This window comes from Calonectris borealis, chromosome 17 (assembly GCF_964195595.1).
Source record: "Calonectris borealis chromosome 17, bCalBor7.hap1.2, whole genome shotgun sequence".
NCBI classification, from domain to species: Eukaryota; Metazoa; Chordata; class Aves; order Procellariiformes; family Procellariidae; genus Calonectris; species Calonectris borealis.
The window spans coordinates 15,643,796-15,659,852 of record NC_134328.1 but is presented as its reverse complement, the minus strand read 5'-3'; the positions used below and the strand labels follow the sequence as shown (position 1 = coordinate 15,659,852).

General features: G+C 45.7%; 2 protein-coding genes across 9 annotated transcripts in view; both read left to right on the top strand.

Annotated features, from left to right (window-relative positions):
* KCNQ2 (potassium voltage-gated channel subfamily Q member 2) overlaps positions 1–14,624 on the top strand; it is a 67,226-nt gene extending 52,602 nt beyond the window's left edge. For 3 of the 8 annotated variants that reach the window (XM_075166730.1, XM_075166728.1, XM_075166727.1), the window contains 5 exons: positions 2,793–3,016; positions 3,454–3,562; positions 4,096–4,227; positions 13,038–13,161; positions 13,905–14,624. In XM_075166730.1, coding sequence (XP_075022831.1) covers positions 2,793–3,016; positions 3,454–3,562; positions 4,096–4,227; positions 13,038–13,161; positions 13,905–14,624 — 1,309 coding nt within the window. Of the gene's footprint in view, positions 1–2,792; positions 3,017–3,453; positions 3,563–4,095; positions 4,228–7,126; positions 7,235–13,037; positions 13,162–13,904 lie in introns of all 8 variants that reach the window. The other 5 variants (XM_075166726.1, XM_075166725.1, XM_075166731.1 and 2 more) reach the window with 3 other exon arrangements.
* The window catches only part of PCMTD2 (protein-L-isoaspartate (D-aspartate) O-methyltransferase domain containing 2), a 201,532-nt gene that overhangs the window by 170,645 nt on the left and 14,830 nt on the right, over positions 1–16,057 (top strand). The gene's annotated exons all lie outside the window — the stretch shown is intronic.

The window sequence follows — 16,057 nt, the reverse complement described above, 5'->3', positions numbered from 1 at the left end:
TTTTGAACTCTTTCCTACCAGCTCCTGCAGACCCCAACAGCATCCTCCTCTGCAGGCATTGTACTTGCATGTGATTCCAGGTGTTATTTCCAATGAGAGAATTGCATGGCAGAAGGAAAAACTCGATTGATTGTTTATGTTGTCTCATGTCATCTGTGTTAAAACAACGAAGTTACATCAGGTGTTGGGTTTTTTTCTGAGTAGCGAGTACTCGGGAGCAAAACCCGCCCAGATCTTTATTGCTCATCAAATTTCTATGAGATTTTTTAATGTGTAAAAGTGTTGCACCTCATGCTGTCAGGCTTGAAACTCTGCTCGTATTCCTCACCGAGTTCAACGCTTTCTTTTTTGCCTTTTGTGATTCTTGCAAGCATTTGCAGCACATTTATTGTGGGAATGGAAAAGGAGCCCCAAAGAAAAGGCCCTGCTTTACTCAGTGATAGGCAACTGGTTTCACACCGAGATCGGTGATGGGAGCAACTCTGCAGAGGACGAGGCACAAAGATTGCTTTGAATTCTGAATACTGGAGTGTGGCTGACTCATTTTTATAAAATGTATTTTTGAAAAAAGACCAGGCAGTTCAAAGTATTAGTACTACTGAAATGCAGTAGATTCCAGGAATGTTCTTCTGTAAAATCAACTAAAATAAAGAAAAAAAAATCCAATTGGCCTATTTAAGATCAAATGACAAATAAAATTTCAATCTGGTTTCTAATCCGAGGAACACAGAATGAGAATTGCTTTTAAACATTTGCCTCATTATGTACGGTGATTTTGGTAGCATTAGTGACTAAGGCTTCCATCCAGAACGGTATTTAGGCACATCCTTGTTCTTGTGTGGATTTGTACCTCTGATCTGATTTTCAGCTACGCTAAACATCTGTTGGTCCCATGGCTTTCGGACAGGCGCTGCAGGTGGGCAGCACACTGGAAATGAAATCTCCGGTACTTACCCATGCAGTTTCACTGAATTAAACATGCATCATTGATTGGATTAATTCTGCCTTTTCTAACTTGGTCATGAACAAATTTTATTTTCTCTCAAATGTATCTTTCAACTCGAAATCGTTGCCCAGCCAATGGCCGCAGATAACCCTGGAGCCCAGGAGCGGCTCTCCCCGTTCCCTGGGCGTTGCACCAGGGCAGCGGTGCCTCCTCGGGATCACGCTGTGCAACTCCGGAAAATGCTGCCTAAGCACCTTTCTCTCCTTGTAAATGTTCGACGTCTCGCAATGTAAAGTGACTTTGTAAAAATAGCACCTTCTTACTCAACAAATCTGCTCCCTGTGTGTCTTCGAGTCACGTCTTCTTCCCGTACTGACAAAAAGGAGTGTCTGTTCCCGTCAGCACAGTGCGGCTGGGGAAAAGGGAGCTGCGTTTTGCTTTGCTTCAAATATCAGCAGCTAAGTTCGGATTGAAGAACCTCCTGCCAGTTTTGAAGGCAAAGGGGGACTGTTTGGCTCTGAGTTTTAAGCTGGCGTTGCTGAGAGACAGAAAAAAACAGGTCTTTGGTTGGTGACCTGGAAATCTGATGTGCAAATCAAAATTCCTGCAATGTTCTTCCCACAAATTGAGTCAGAGCATTTCAGCAAAACAATAAGTGGCTGATGCCATGGTACAGAGTATTGGGAATTACATCCGTGGTTTTACTCAGTTTTGATTTGCCTATATATAAAATATTAGCTACCTCTGCAAGTGCCTGGCACTGGTTGTCTAATGTCTATTAGTGTATTTTAACAGTCAATTACTATTCAGAAAATATCAAATTATCCAAAACTATTTGAATTTGGTTTCCCCAATGCTGTGTCTATGAAGTTTGCCCTTTCATAAAGATTCACAAAATCTTTTTGTTTTGCAATTTTCATGTGAAAATTCATCATCTTCATTTGGGTGAAAGTATTTCATTACCGATTTCAGAATTTGGAAAATAGTCATCAGACTATTTCTTAGTGAGATCATCTCTGTTTCTGGAGAGATCTTCTTTTCAAACCATAATTACAAGGTTTTAAAGCAATGGGATTCTAATAGCAAGACAGCAATAAAATGCCATAGTACTACTGAAGTAGTAAAATTTTGCTTTGCATGTTTATGACACCCGTAGCAGACCTGCAGATAGATGTTAGCCAGCTTTTAGATTGAATCTTTAGAGGATACAAAGGAGTTACACATTTAAGTGTTTATATTCAAGTATTTAAATATATGACTGGAAAAAGAGGAACTCTTCGGAATATATAAAAGGGGCAGATCATGGTTTAAGAGGGAGGAAATACAGGAACTGAAGGAAGGGAAAGGACAGGTCTGAGCACCAGAAGTGAAGTGGTTCCAAGAAAGTTAAAAGTTTGAGATAAAGGCTTTTTTTAATTGGTATTTTCTGATTAGATACAGGGTTTTGGAAGGCAGTTGTGAAAGAAAAGCTTCCTTGCTCGTGATCGGAGCCGATCAGTGATTTAAGGAATCATAACCTCATTGTTTAACGTCATCTGTCCCGCCAGCCCTGGCATCCCACGAGGGGCTTCTGTTTGAGTCCTCATTATTTTCTCTCTCTTAATAATCATTCCCATTTCACTCATTATGGCGGAAACATTTCTACAATGCTTTCTTTCAAAAAAAAAAAAAAAGAAAGAAAAAAATTTATATATTTAAAAAAAAGCCAACAGCAAAACTACATCTCACTGCTGCTTGGAAGTGCTCTTGGTTTCTAATGGCTGGTGGGGAAGGACTGCGTGGTTTCCAGAATGACTCCTCCTGCTGTCTCCTTTTTGTCTTTGTTTCAACGTGTTTCTCTGAACAGTCAGAAGGTCAGTTTGAAAGATCGTGTCTTCTCCAGTCCCCGCGGTGCTGGCACCAAAGGGAAAGGCTCTCCACAGGCTCAGGGCATCCGGAGGTCCCCCAGCGCTGACCAGAGCATCGAGGACAGCCCGAGCAAAGTGCCCAAGAGCTGGAGCTTCGGAGACCGCAGCCGAGCCCGGCAAGCTTTCCGCATCAAGGGAGCGGCATCGCGGCAAAACTCCGAAGGTGAGGGCTTGGGGTGCCACGTGGGACCCCAAAGTCCTGTCCAGCCCCAACATCCTCTCCCTCCCCACCTAAGAAGGGCAGAGCTGCAAGCCAGGGTGCTTAAATAGGTCTCCTTCCCCTTCCAGTCCTTGAGCTTGGAGCATAATAAGAGATAAGAAAACCTCTGCTGACACCCATGATGATGTGTATATTTATGTATATAGGGATGGGGGAAGGAGGGAGAGTCAGGCATCTAGAGATGGATGAGAGCTGCACTTGGCATTGCTGGATGTCACCTTAACGCGTCTTGGGAAATGCTGCCATCGGGATGCTCAGCAAAGATATCTCTGGTGCTTCCCCCGGGATTGCTGTTTGTCATCCGACTCGCCTTTTCTCACGCGGCACTAGCACGGGAAATAGTAATGTGTTATCTTTATTCCTCCCTCTCCCAAACCCAGAAGCAAGCCTCCCTGGAGAAGACATTCCCGATGAGAACAAAAGCTGCAACTGCGAGTTTGTGACGGAAGATTTGACGCCGGGACTGAAAGTCAGCATCAGGGCAGTGTGGTAAGAAAGGAAGAGGGGGGAAACAGTCCAGAAAAATAAATAATAGGGAGAAAAAAGAAATGTAAAGTCCAAGCAGAGGTGGCAAATGCTGAAATGTCTGTGCTGCAGGCTGTTTTTCCCCTGGGTGGCCTGCCCTCCTTTACAGAAAATGCTGCCAGAAAGCGCAATTTTTGCTGAGAGAAGGAATAAATGGAGAAACAGGAAAATCCCCTGCAGGGATGCATCCAAATGATCGTTCTCACCAGCTTTGGGATTTCATGCTGACATTTATAAAAGTGGTGCAGAGAGGACACTCGCTCAGCTGACAGTCCAAGGGGCATCGGGGACCCCCCGTGGCAGACAGGGCTTCAGCCGCAAGCCCCCGCGATCCCCATCCCCTCTCCTATTGCCGCATCCTCTCCCAAACCCACAGGGTTGGGATTTGTTCCATTTTCCTTCCAAAGCAGCTCCCTGCGGTGTTTTTTATCTGCCACTAAGCAGGCCAGGCTGCAGCTCAGGGACTATATTTTGCCTTTCCTCTCCATCTTCTCCAGCATTATGAGATTTCTCGTCTCCAAGCGCAAGTTTAAGGAGAGCCTTCGGCCCTACGACGTGATGGATGTCATCGAGCAGTATTCAGCCGGTCACCTGGACATGCTCTCCCGGATTAAAAACCTTCAGGCCAGGCAAGAGACCCCTCTTTTTGCTTTGTTTTTTCACTGTTTTTTGTTCATTGTGGGCATATTGCCAGGAGAGAGACACTTTCCTTTGCAGCTACAACTTACTCTTTTTCTTCCTAAGAGAAAACCTCAAAGAAAACATCAGTGCTTGTGGCTGGAACCCACAGGGATGAGCAGGACAGGGACTGCAAATGGTGGTGTCAGGCCACTAAAACTGCCTTAGTGCCCACCCCAGGACATACACACAAAAATCTCGGCTCATTCTCCTACTTTACTTCGGGAGTAAATAGTCATTATAGTATATCCCATAGGTAAGGCGTGGGATATATATCCTCTGTGGTCCTCCTGGCAGGATAGCAAAGGTTTGGTGCCCCAGTCTTAAGGCTAATGTGGCTAATTTGGTACCTTTCTGGGAGAGATACAAAATAAAATCTAGTGTGCTGGTTGTGACCCTGCTGCTATGGGCCGAAGGGGCAGCGAGGAAGCAGCGGCTTCTCCAGCTGTTTTAGGAGGAATCCCTCCTCAGATGGCACAGTCTGCCAAAAATATGTGCAGATGGGGATTTCTCATCCAAGCCCAGCGACATAGGTGTGGTTTAGTTGAGCTGCGTTTCAGTCTCTGTGCTCAAATTTTAGGGGGAGTTAAGTTAGTTTTAATAGGGGAAGAAACGTGAAAAAGGGACAAATGGGACTGAGAAGGGCATTTAAAATTTCATTTTGCACTACGATCACCCAATTATTTCTCCTGAAAAAAACCACAGATGAATTTGGTCCCCTGAATAGAGGATCTGAGCTAAATCTTTTTGTCTGACCGCTGCTCCCTTAGCCCTGGTGTCCCATGTTGAAAACCAGACCCCAAACCCCAACACCCCCTCAGCTGTGTGGCTCAGCAGAAGCAGCCCCAGTTCTGCTGAGCTCAGAGGACACCCAGAAGGGCTTGGCCATAGGCTATCTCCAGTCAAAATAATATACCATCTACTTTTACACTTGGAGAATGAAAGTATTTCCCTCCATGGCTATGGCAACCCCTCTGGAAGCCATTGGGGAAGTTTTCCTTTAATTTCAAACCCATCTAGGTCCCTGGCAGAGTCAGCAAATGTGCAAAAAAAATGTGTTTGGGTATGCAAACAGCTAATATGAACCCCAAGAATGGAATAGGAGAATTGTCTTAGGTAAAAGAGGAATCTCTCTTCTGTTAATCTCTCCAAGACCATTTTAACTCTGCTATTTTTGATGTTCAAGCAGCGGAGGTAACTTTCTCAGCGTAGCTGTACGGCTGTGCTTTTCCCATTTCCAGATATGCAGCCAGAAGGTAAATTCTCCCTTGTGATGGAGACTAAAATATCCTGGAGAATTTCCTCTCTTTGAGCCTCTCACCCCCGTTCAGTACGGATTCAATGATTATAGATCCAAGATGTGTAGCTGAATCTGGAAAGGAAGAGGAGGAGGAGATTATTTATATTTCCTGACTTTAATAACCTGAAATGTGAGGCCTCCAGGCTGCCTCCGCAGTGGGTAGTGAACCGTTGGGGTTGTCATCTCCACTGGCTCCAGGTGAGAGACCTGAGTTTTCAGCACCCCGAGCTGGCAGATTGCCTCACCGTCCGTGCAAGTCTCCCATTGCCGATCCTTCAAGGTGATGTGCTGCAAAGGCAGCGTGGTTCGGTTGTCTGGTTTTTGGGGTGGTTGGGGTAAGGAATTGCAGCTTTCAAAGAGCAAACTGAATTCTCCTGTTAGCTGTACCCGTGGGACTGCGAGGCTGAGGTTGCTGAGGCTGGACGAGGCTGGGGCTGCCACCCACCCCATTGCAGGGAAGTCAGGATGACCGGGAACTGCTTTAAAAGTGTGAAGTACCTGGATTTGGGAGCCAGGGCTACCAGGCAGCTTCACTCGTTTCCCTGTCCCCACCGAGCAGGAGGTCAGTGATGGTGACAGGAGCAGACCCTCTTGGGGTCATTCTTCGAAGAACTCATCATCATAGCCAGATGGGCACCAAGAGGTCCATTGGCTGGTCACCTGCCCAGTAACTAGAAGGGGCATCCTGTAGACGAGTGTGCTGGGCTGGCCATGGTCAACGTTGGGGCATGACCAAGTGGCACTAGAATTACAGTGCACCCATACGGTGGTGCCCAGGGAGGTTGTCCCAGGGCAGCTCAGAGGAGAACAGATATTTTAATTTCCCTTTCCTTCAGCAATCAAAGCACTGTGTTCTCCATGCCAGCTCAGCTCGGCAGGGCCGGCTGTGACCTTTCGTAGCCAGGGCTTTGGTGGATTAAAGCTGCATTCAGGCAAATTTCTGGGGTGTTTACATGTGCTTTCCTCTTTAATCGTTAATGCCTCTGTCACTGTGTCTGTAACGTGCTCTTTTCAGTGTTATGTTCACACTGTCTCGTGTCTCATCCTGACACCTTGCCAACCATGGATGTCTCCCATTCATTGAGTTACACAATCCCGCAGCGTATCTTGCCGACTCCAAGAACTCATGCTTTTCTGAACTAGCTGAGGATGTGTTATCTAGCACTGGAACTGAAAGGAGAATGAATATATGTTTTTTCATATCCAACCACCTCAATGGGATATTGCTACACATATGCAAATATATTCCAGAGGGTAAAGCACGTTGCCTATTATGTCTGGGGTGGGGGGATCTCCTAACGATGTTTCAGTGGTGCCTAAATCTCCAAATCTTACCCCGGAGTGAGTAAGACTCTGGCTTTCACCAACAACCAGGCGGTAGGAGAGAGCCTTCTGTCTCCAGCGGAATATATTTTCAAATTCTCTCTCTTTCTCTCTCTGTCGTTCTGTTTTTCAGTTGTTTCTTTCTGCAACTTTTCTGACCAACTTTTCTCTACATGTTGCTTCATTATGCGTTTTGCTGGTGTCTTTTTTCTTATTTACTTTGCCAGGATAGATATGATTGTGGGTCCCCCGCCCCCTTCAACTCCCCGGCATAAGAAGTATCCAACCAAAGGACCCATGTATTCTTCCAAAGAATCTCCCCAATACTCGCCTAGGTTAGGATTCACCAAAATGCCGCTTTCTTTGGATTTTTCATTTGCTTAATGTCAAACCCCTTTCATGCCAGTTATATGACGGCATTTATCACTTAGCAGTGCAGCTTGCTAAATCATGACTCAGAAGGGCTTGCTACTCTGGGTATGCTCTGATTTACTTTCAGTAATGAGCTTTCACACTAGGCAAGCCAAAGGAAAAAAAAAGGGACATTCATACAGTCATCAATAACCATCAGTTTCTTCAGCTAGCGTATTTTCTATTTTCAGTCTTCTTCTAGGTGTTAGAAAGCAAAATTATGTCTTTTTAAAATCTCCTATTTTATCAGGCTATCTTCAGATGTAAAAGGTGGAATATTTACCCACAAAGCCAATATAAATGATCTAGTTTCTAAAAGGTGAAACATTCCACACGCAAGCGAAGGAACCTCTGCCGCTCTTTGCACTATGAAATGAGTGTACTTCAGTGGGCAAAGTAAGAATGAAGTGTTTCATACTCAGTGAACACAGTGGTGTCTTTTTCTTGCTGATGCAACTCTACCAACCATGGTGGAAAAAATTGTGTTAAAATATTACAACCACAGGACTCATAATAAAAAAAAAAAGATCCTGATTTTGCAAGTGAAAAGAAGAGCAGGAGTCAAACCCAGCCCTCAGTCACACAGCGAGATTTTTCTCATTGCCCTTATTAAGTTCTCTCCTTAGGTAAAACCATACCTGAAGCTGATGCCACGAGGAACATATTCTCACTGAAGTTCCCATTTGAGGGCATTCTGGGGTCTGGACAGCAGGGCCATGAGCTGAGCTCTATTTTCACCTTGTATTGAGACCACTGGAGCCCAAGGCAACTATAAATATTTGCCAGAAAGTCATTTTCCATGCACGAATAGTAGGTGATTTTTAAATGCAGCAAGCTTAGCTTCAAAGATTTTTTTTCTAAATATACCTCCCCTCCCTAAGAGCTAATACGTGACAAATCTCTTGATTTTTATTTAAGCTGCTCTGAGTAATCTTCACTCAGAGGAATGTGAGTAAAAGGAGTATTGAAAGCTTACCTTTTCCCACTCAGCTAGCTTAAGGATTAAAAAAAAAAAGAGAATTTTCCAGAAGCCCCAAGCTTTATGCTTGGAAAAAAGATGCTCTCAGAAAAGCATTTTTCCCATTTCTCCTCCTCGCCAAAAGATGAGGCCCAAAACTAGTCTTTAAAAATGAAATAACTTTCTTTTCTGCAGCAACGTTTTGATTTTAAAATAAAAATACATATTCAAATAGATTTTGTTGTATTTAACCTATAAGATTAAGTGCGCAACAAGCCTTCACTAGAGGCAAGATTTTCATGTGAAAGCTTGTGCCTTGTACACAGAAAAGGTGATTGATGGAAACTAGGGGAGGAGGCCTCAAACTGGGATATTTATTTTATTCACTCCAAGTCTGTTGCTATATCAGTTTAATGTTAATGACCTTTTTCCCCCTGTTTTTACAGTTTCTAATACTGATGGCCAGATTAAAATCTGTTTGCACTAGGCTCCTGGGACATTAAGACTTTTTTTATAATTGCTCCCTTTTTTAATGAACTGAATTTTTTCTTTTCTTCTTTATTGAGCTGTGGCTGAGAGGCTCCAGAAAGGAGCAGAGTACAGAAGGCTGCTGAAATCTCTGCTCCCACCCTTTAAAAGGCTTACGCTGTGCTTAATTTTCGGCAGCTGCGTCCTCCCACAGGCACCAGTGGGACTTGCGAGGTGCTCGAGGTGCCCGATGGATGGGAACCAGCGCTCTGAGCAGCCCCAAGCCCAAATCCAAAACCTCTGGGTCAGGTTCTGCTGCTGCCATAGCCTTCATCATCTCAGCACCACGTGGGTCCATGCCGTGGGGACACATGCCGTGGGGTCCCCATGGGCTGCACCAGCCTCTCCTTTTTAGCCTGCGCACCCCTTTTTTAGCCAAATGCTGCCCAGATCATATGAAAACACCTGGTGAAGGAAGAGAAACAAAACCGAGTGATGTCCCATGAGCTATCTGAACCCCGTGGATTGCATTGTGGTGCTCTAGTGACAAGGGCTCAGTTCAGCCAAAAGTTTTCTGCAAGTAGCTCCCAGCAAAGGTGGCTGGAGACGTGGATGTCCATGGCTGTGGTGTGGCTGAAGGTGTTTGCTCCATGCTGTTCACACAGACAATTTGGATTAAATTCCATTGATCAGCTAATTTAACGTAGAATAGGTGCAACCTCAGCTGTAATTTTTAGGCAGCAGATATTGGTCAAAATATTTCTAGAGCAAACTTTATTGCCAAATGAGGAGGTAAGTAGCCAGTCCTGTGACATGGATGAAGGGGGTTTGGCTTCAATGCCTGGATTGTGTACAAAAAATTAAGAGATAAAGAAAAAAAGAAAATAATTGAATATATATTCCCAAACACTTCATTTTTATCTCATTTGAGCCGTTTGACTTTTTGATGTCTGCTTCTGGCCCGAGGGTGACATATTACACCTCTTTGCATGCACTGTTAGCATGAAGCATAATGAAGCATGAGAAAACCCGCACTGTGGCTGATGCAAGACTTTACATTTTTTTTGTATCATTAGAAAGAAGGAAAGATATCAAAGTTCACTTTAAACAGCAACCCCCTTTCTCTCTCCCTCCCAAACTAAGACCCAGCAGAGCCTATCAAGGACAGCAGATGGCACAGTTTGTCATGCATCGTTAGAAATCTCTGAATCCTCTTCTGCCATGAAGGGAAAAATACGGGGCTGATTCTTCCAAAGCCTCAGCTGAATTCGTCCCTCCACACGTGTATTCAACACAGCCAAGATAAGCGTTGGGAACGCACAAGGCTCCCCACGGGATGTAGTGCACAAGTGGGGTTTGGCATCTCAAAAGATTCCGCGGTCCCTTGTCACGCAGTAGGAACAAACACTATCCCCCTCTGCTTGCAAGGGTGGAATATGTTCTCTCTTCTTCATCTTTTGAGCTTTGCTGCCCAATTTAGACAAAACTTCAAACTCTTTTATAATGGCTAAAAGGACCTTCTGTTCTTTGCGGTGCTCAGCTAGGCACAGGTGGATGGGGAGCACACGAGGAAATTCCTCTCTTCTCTTCTATCAGATAAGGCACAAATGAAACCTCTGCGCTATGCTGAGGGTAGGAGCACTCTCCCCTGGTCTAACTTCTGCCATGGGAAGCAAAGGGGTGGGAGACCTTGAGCCTGATTTCTCCCATCAAGAGAGAAGGACTTGGTTCACCTTCTTCTCCCCTCTCTGCACTGAAGTCAGTGGCCCACAGCTGCCCACCGCACCGTCCTCGGTGCAGACCCTGCCTCCAACGCGAGATCTGGCTCTCTCTGGTTTCTCAGAGCGGTGGAAGATGACCACCTCAGGAGTCAGGACTATGTTAAAGTATAGACATGAAGGGAATGAATCAAGCAGGAATTCTCCTGGGTTCTGGTATCACTGGTATGTGGGCAAGGGCTTCTGAATGCTTTATGGGTGAGCTCTATGAAGTGCTTCAGTCCTTGTTTTAAATCACAGCAGGTCTACAGGCACGTCCAGCCTGAAGGTGGTGGAAGAAGTCAGTGCTTTTCTATATGATACTAGTGATCGCTCCATCTGTGAAGCTGGCCTCCTGTGCTTCACATGGGTCATGTGAGGTTCATTTAATGGATAGCTCTTCTCTAAAGGACATGGAAAAGAGAAGTCCTTCCTCAAATTGTGGAAGATTATAAATAGGGTTACACAAGACTATCTCTGCTACTATGATACTCCGTAGCATGGCAATATTCAGTTTTCCTCTCTGTGTTAAGTCTATCCTGCCTCCCTGCTTTACTCAGCAACTGTTGAAGGACATCTCATTTCCATTAGTGGACATTTCAGTGTTAGTGCTGTGCTAGATGGGACATGAGGACAGAGCACCCTGATTGTTCTTAGCCTTCTGCAATATTCAGTAGTGTTTAGACTTTGGGCCTCTTTAAATACACGTTCATTGTTTTACTAGTCTACTTGCTTGTGCATACAGGAGAGGAGTTCGTACAGTGGCTGTACTACGCCTTGACTTGTGATTCCAAACCAAGGTAGCCCGAGGTATCCAATTTAATACCTCTTTGCTTACATGGTAACAATATTGTCATAGGATTTCTTGTGCTGTATGTCACGTCAGTAATTGCATCCCTTGTGGGGAGTTTCTGTACATGTCAATAATTTGCTTCTCCCATTTCAAGAGAGAAATAAGGCATGCATATTCCTCACGCTTGTGATTATAGCACTTGGTGCTCCTTGTACTCCTGTGCTTATATTGCTAAGCAAAGGATCAAATATGCCTTTTTAAACAGAACGGTATTCTGTCGCATCCCCAAATGAAGTATCTTCTGGCATCAAAGATAAACTCTAAAGTAATTGTTGGCTTATATTTTCCGTCTTTGGTGTGGTGTGCTCATCCACTTCATCTCTTTGAGCCAGGTCTTCTGGTGCTGTAGACTGCTGTTGCTCTAATATAAGCCGGGGGAGCCACGCTGGTCCATACCAACTGATATCTGTCCCTTAATGTCAAAAGTCAACATATGTATTAAGTCCCTGTCAAATGTAAAGAAAACAGATGGCTTTTGTGTTGGAAATAGCCTCACATCTCATTTCTTTCCTTGGTTTTTGTTTGTTTGTTCATTTTCCCCTGTCTGTCTGTGTTCAGCTCCTTCCTTTTCCTCCTCCTGGTGCATGGACCCATGGCCCACACGGCAGAACTGCGTAAGAAGCATTTTGAGTTTTCCGCTCAAGATACCTCAACTTGGTTTCAGTCAGATTAATTAACCCTTCTTTTCCCCCGCCACCCTTACGTTTGGTGCATTATGCAAGAGTAAAGTTTGCCTGGCGTAGAATTAGGTTATGAACTGGGCTGCCATTAAGAAGCTATTCCAAAACTGAGTTGCTCCCCTGACTTTTGAGGGATCAAGAAGCTCCAGTGTTTACTCTCTAGAAAATTTATAATTTGGTGCCTCAAATAAAATTGACTTCCAAGTTCCAAACTGGCTCTGCCCTCCTTCTTCCTCTGCATACAGAGCTGTATGTCAACCCAGGTATTTCTAGAGTGGGAACGAGGAGTTGCAAATGTAACATGTGTAAAGAAGTTAGTGCCAAACAACATGCCCAGTAGCTTTAGCTGCTGATTTGGCAGGAGTGTCCTCTGCTGTTACCGGCTTGGAGCCCTGCTAATAAAAAACATCTAATGATACAGGTGTGAATTGCAGTAGCGTTGAGACAATTTGGTAATGTTTGGTGAGTTATGACCGAATTCAGCCTTGATGTAATTCCACTAAAACAGTTAACCCTACACCTGTTTGTCTGGATCTTAGGGCAAGCGGCTCATTTTCGTGGACATGAGAATTACGCACTTACATTTGCATCAAGGAGAGGAAACTGCTGCAAAGACTGGAAAAAAATCCCATTGACATATGCTAGACAGAAAACTTGATCTTCCCCCAAAATAATAATTTCTCAGTACAAATAAGAAGTTAATTGATTTGGAAGAAAGCCAGTTAAAGAAATTCTTTGCAGTGGGTAAATTTACTGTGCATAATGTGCCAGGTTTTATCTGTATAACCAGAAATGGATGATTTCAAACTCTGCTAATACTGCTCTGAATTTTGCATCTGAATTAACACTTCAGTGCCACCGCGTGTCTGTGAGTAATTTGGAGTGTTAGTTGGGAGAGAGGCTGTTGCTTTGACCCATGGAGGGGCGACAAGCGGAGCCCTCCTCGCCTGCTGCCTCCAACTGACTCCAGGTCCTTTTCCGGGGGCGGGGGACATTTTCTGATCCCGGTAGAGTTGACCAGATCGTTGGGAGAGGATCCTCCATGACCGACAAGGATCGGACCAAAGGGCCAGCGGAGGGGGAGCTGCCTGAAGACCCCAGCATGATGGGCAGGCTTGGAAAAGTTGAAAAACAGGTATATTGGGTCAGGAGGGAGTTCTTATCAGAGGGTGTTGCATGCATTGTGTTACTTTTCTCTTGCCTTATTTTTCCCCAGTGGACATTACCGTTTAGAAAAAATAGTAAGAGCTAAGAACATTTTGAAAAAGAAACAAGGTAGGTGTTATGAAAAGGCACTACATGTCTTAGAAGCCTAAGTACTCCTTTCAAAGCAGGCACTTTGGAGTCTGTGACATACAGACTCTCTTTTCTGGTGCGTTTCCCAAAAGTCTACATTATTTTTGAAAATGGCACGTTGGTTTCTTTGCCACCATACTAGACTTGTTTCAAATGAGTCCGTGAGCCTGGCTGCTGTAGCTGCTGACCTACCGAAGATGAAAATCTTCCTAGAGGTTAAGGCTCAGAAATCCCCATGGCCATCCGAGCCCAGGCAAGGGCCAAATGCAGTAAGGAGCCAAAGGCCACTGGAAGGATGCGAGTGTGCTCCAGCTTTCTTGGAATTTGGTGCATGTCGAAAAGATTATAGGAGCTTAAGAAAAAACCCATTAAAAAGTGGAAAATTAAGGTTTTGTTTCAGAATAGGACAATTAAATATTTACTAAAGGTTTCAGTTTGGTGTAGGTCAGTGTGGGCAGAGGTCATCTATGAAGCCCAGGCTCACACTCGTGCCTAGGTGGGTTGGAAGTTGCTTCTACTCAGGATGTTAATTTGCTTCAACCTGCAGGCAGTGCGTAGCACTGTAACTGTGGTGTTTTGCAGGTTCAGTCAATGGAGAAGAAGCTGGACTTCCTGGTGAACATTTACATGCAGCGAATGGGCATCCCACCAACAGAGACGGAGGCTTATTTTGGGTCCAAGGAACCAGACCCAGCACCTCCCTACCACAGCCCCGAAGACAGCAGGGAGCACATTGACAAGAACGGCTGCATCATCAAGATCATCAGGTCCACCAGCTCCATGGGTCAGAAGAACTTCTCTGCCCCACCAGCCCCGACCAACACATGCCCGCCCTCGACGTCATGCCAGCAGCAGGTCTACCAGCGGCAAAGCCACGGCTCCTCGCCCGTTGGAGACCCTGGCTCGCTGGTCCGCATCCCACCTCCGCCCTCCCACGAGCGCTCCTTGTCAGCGTACAGCGGTGGGCACAGGGCGAGCGCAGAGTACCTGAGGAACGAAGACATTACAACCAAACACCACGAGAGTGCCATGAGAGACAGCGACACGTCCATCTCCATCCCCTCGGTAGACCACGAGGAACTGGAGCGCTCTTTCAGCGGCTTTAGCATCTCCCAGTCCAAAGAGAATTTGGACATTCTTAACAACGGTTGCTATGCAGCCGTGGCCAAAATCAGACCCTACATTGCAGAAGGGGAATCAGACACCGATTCTGACCTCTGCACGCCCTGCGGTCCTCCTCCCAGGTCGGCCACGGGCGAGGGACCCTTCAGTGACATGGGCTGGTCAGCCCCCAGGCAGTGAAGCCTTCTCGCAGCCGCCGAGCCACGTCCGAGCACTGGCAGCTGCCCGCTCCAGCTGTCCACGCGTCGAACTTCTCAAGGAGATCAGCAGCTAAGGTTTTCCTCCTTCTAGGACATCCTTAGCTGGCGAATACTTTCTTGCAGCTTACTCTGGGGGGGGGACGAGCAGGTCTGAGCCTGCATTTGTGGAAGAGGTCACGGTGGTGAGCGAACTGGAGCCATGAGGTCCAGATTTCTTTCATACTCTCTTTCTAAGATCATTAGGTGAAATTATTTCATGGTGCAGGGTAGGCAATTTGCATTTCTTGGGAATCTTCGGAAGTGCAGGGCAGGAATAAATCCCTTGGCCAGGGTAACTGGTGGCTGAAAGTGTTACGTGGGAATTGCCGTGCCATGACACTGGTGATTACACCTTTAGGTGTTTTGGAGTCACGAATGAACACGTGTCTGTCTCTGACTTAGATTTCAGGTCACGTGTAATTTCGGGGGGTTGTTACTCTGTGGTTCCTCATTAACTGTCAGGAAGGTGGCGTAATTCCAATATAATACATGGAAATGTTGCATAGGCCCCTGGAGGAGGGGGATGGTGGCTGGAATATTTGCATGAACAGAAGACATGGCCTCAAAGTGGGACAGGTTAGGATACCGCTCTGAACCAGAACGGTTTGGAAATTATCCCATCTTAGGAAATTGAAAAACTCAGAAATATGAGCTTGAGTGCAAGAAGAGAGACAACCCAGGGGGAGGAGAAATGAGACAGAGAAGGAGGACAAGAGACTGCGGGGCTGGAATTTTATGTTTTAAACCATGTATCATATTTAATTATCTCTCCTCCCATTGACAACGGACCTGGAGATGCTTTGGAAGCAAATGCAAACCAAAGGCAACCCCTCTGGAGGGCTGCCACGCTGTGCAGCCATTCTCGTGGCCAACAGTTGTGGAGTCACAGCCACCAGGCCAAAGGGAGAGGGTGGATATGCAAGATGCTGTGGTCCCTGCGTTGCTGCGAGTTAAGTGCTGAGCTCCATCCTTTTGAAGCCCTGTTGGTCAGAGCGGGCACTTTTCTTACAGTTTGCATTGTGCCTGAACACTTTTGCACACACTATGCCCTGTCAAAATCTTCCCTTTCTTCTTCTGCCCTGCCAAGAATGTCACACCCATGTTCTTGGGACATCCTTCGGTTTTGTTTGGATCCCTCAAGATGAGTTAAGAGGTGCTTCTTTGTGGTCTTTCAGAAGCCTCTTACCTGTGCTTGCCTGCAAGTTGTGCCAATCCGAGTCTGCCCCGTTCCGTTGTTGTTAAAGTACTTTCTCCTGGAAAGATCATTGTGTCGTTACCGGGAACCTCAGCAGCGCGTTGAGCTGGGGGAAGGCGAGGGGAGAAGTGATGCTCAAAGTTTCTTTTGGGACCAAAACGAAGTCACAAAGTGATCCT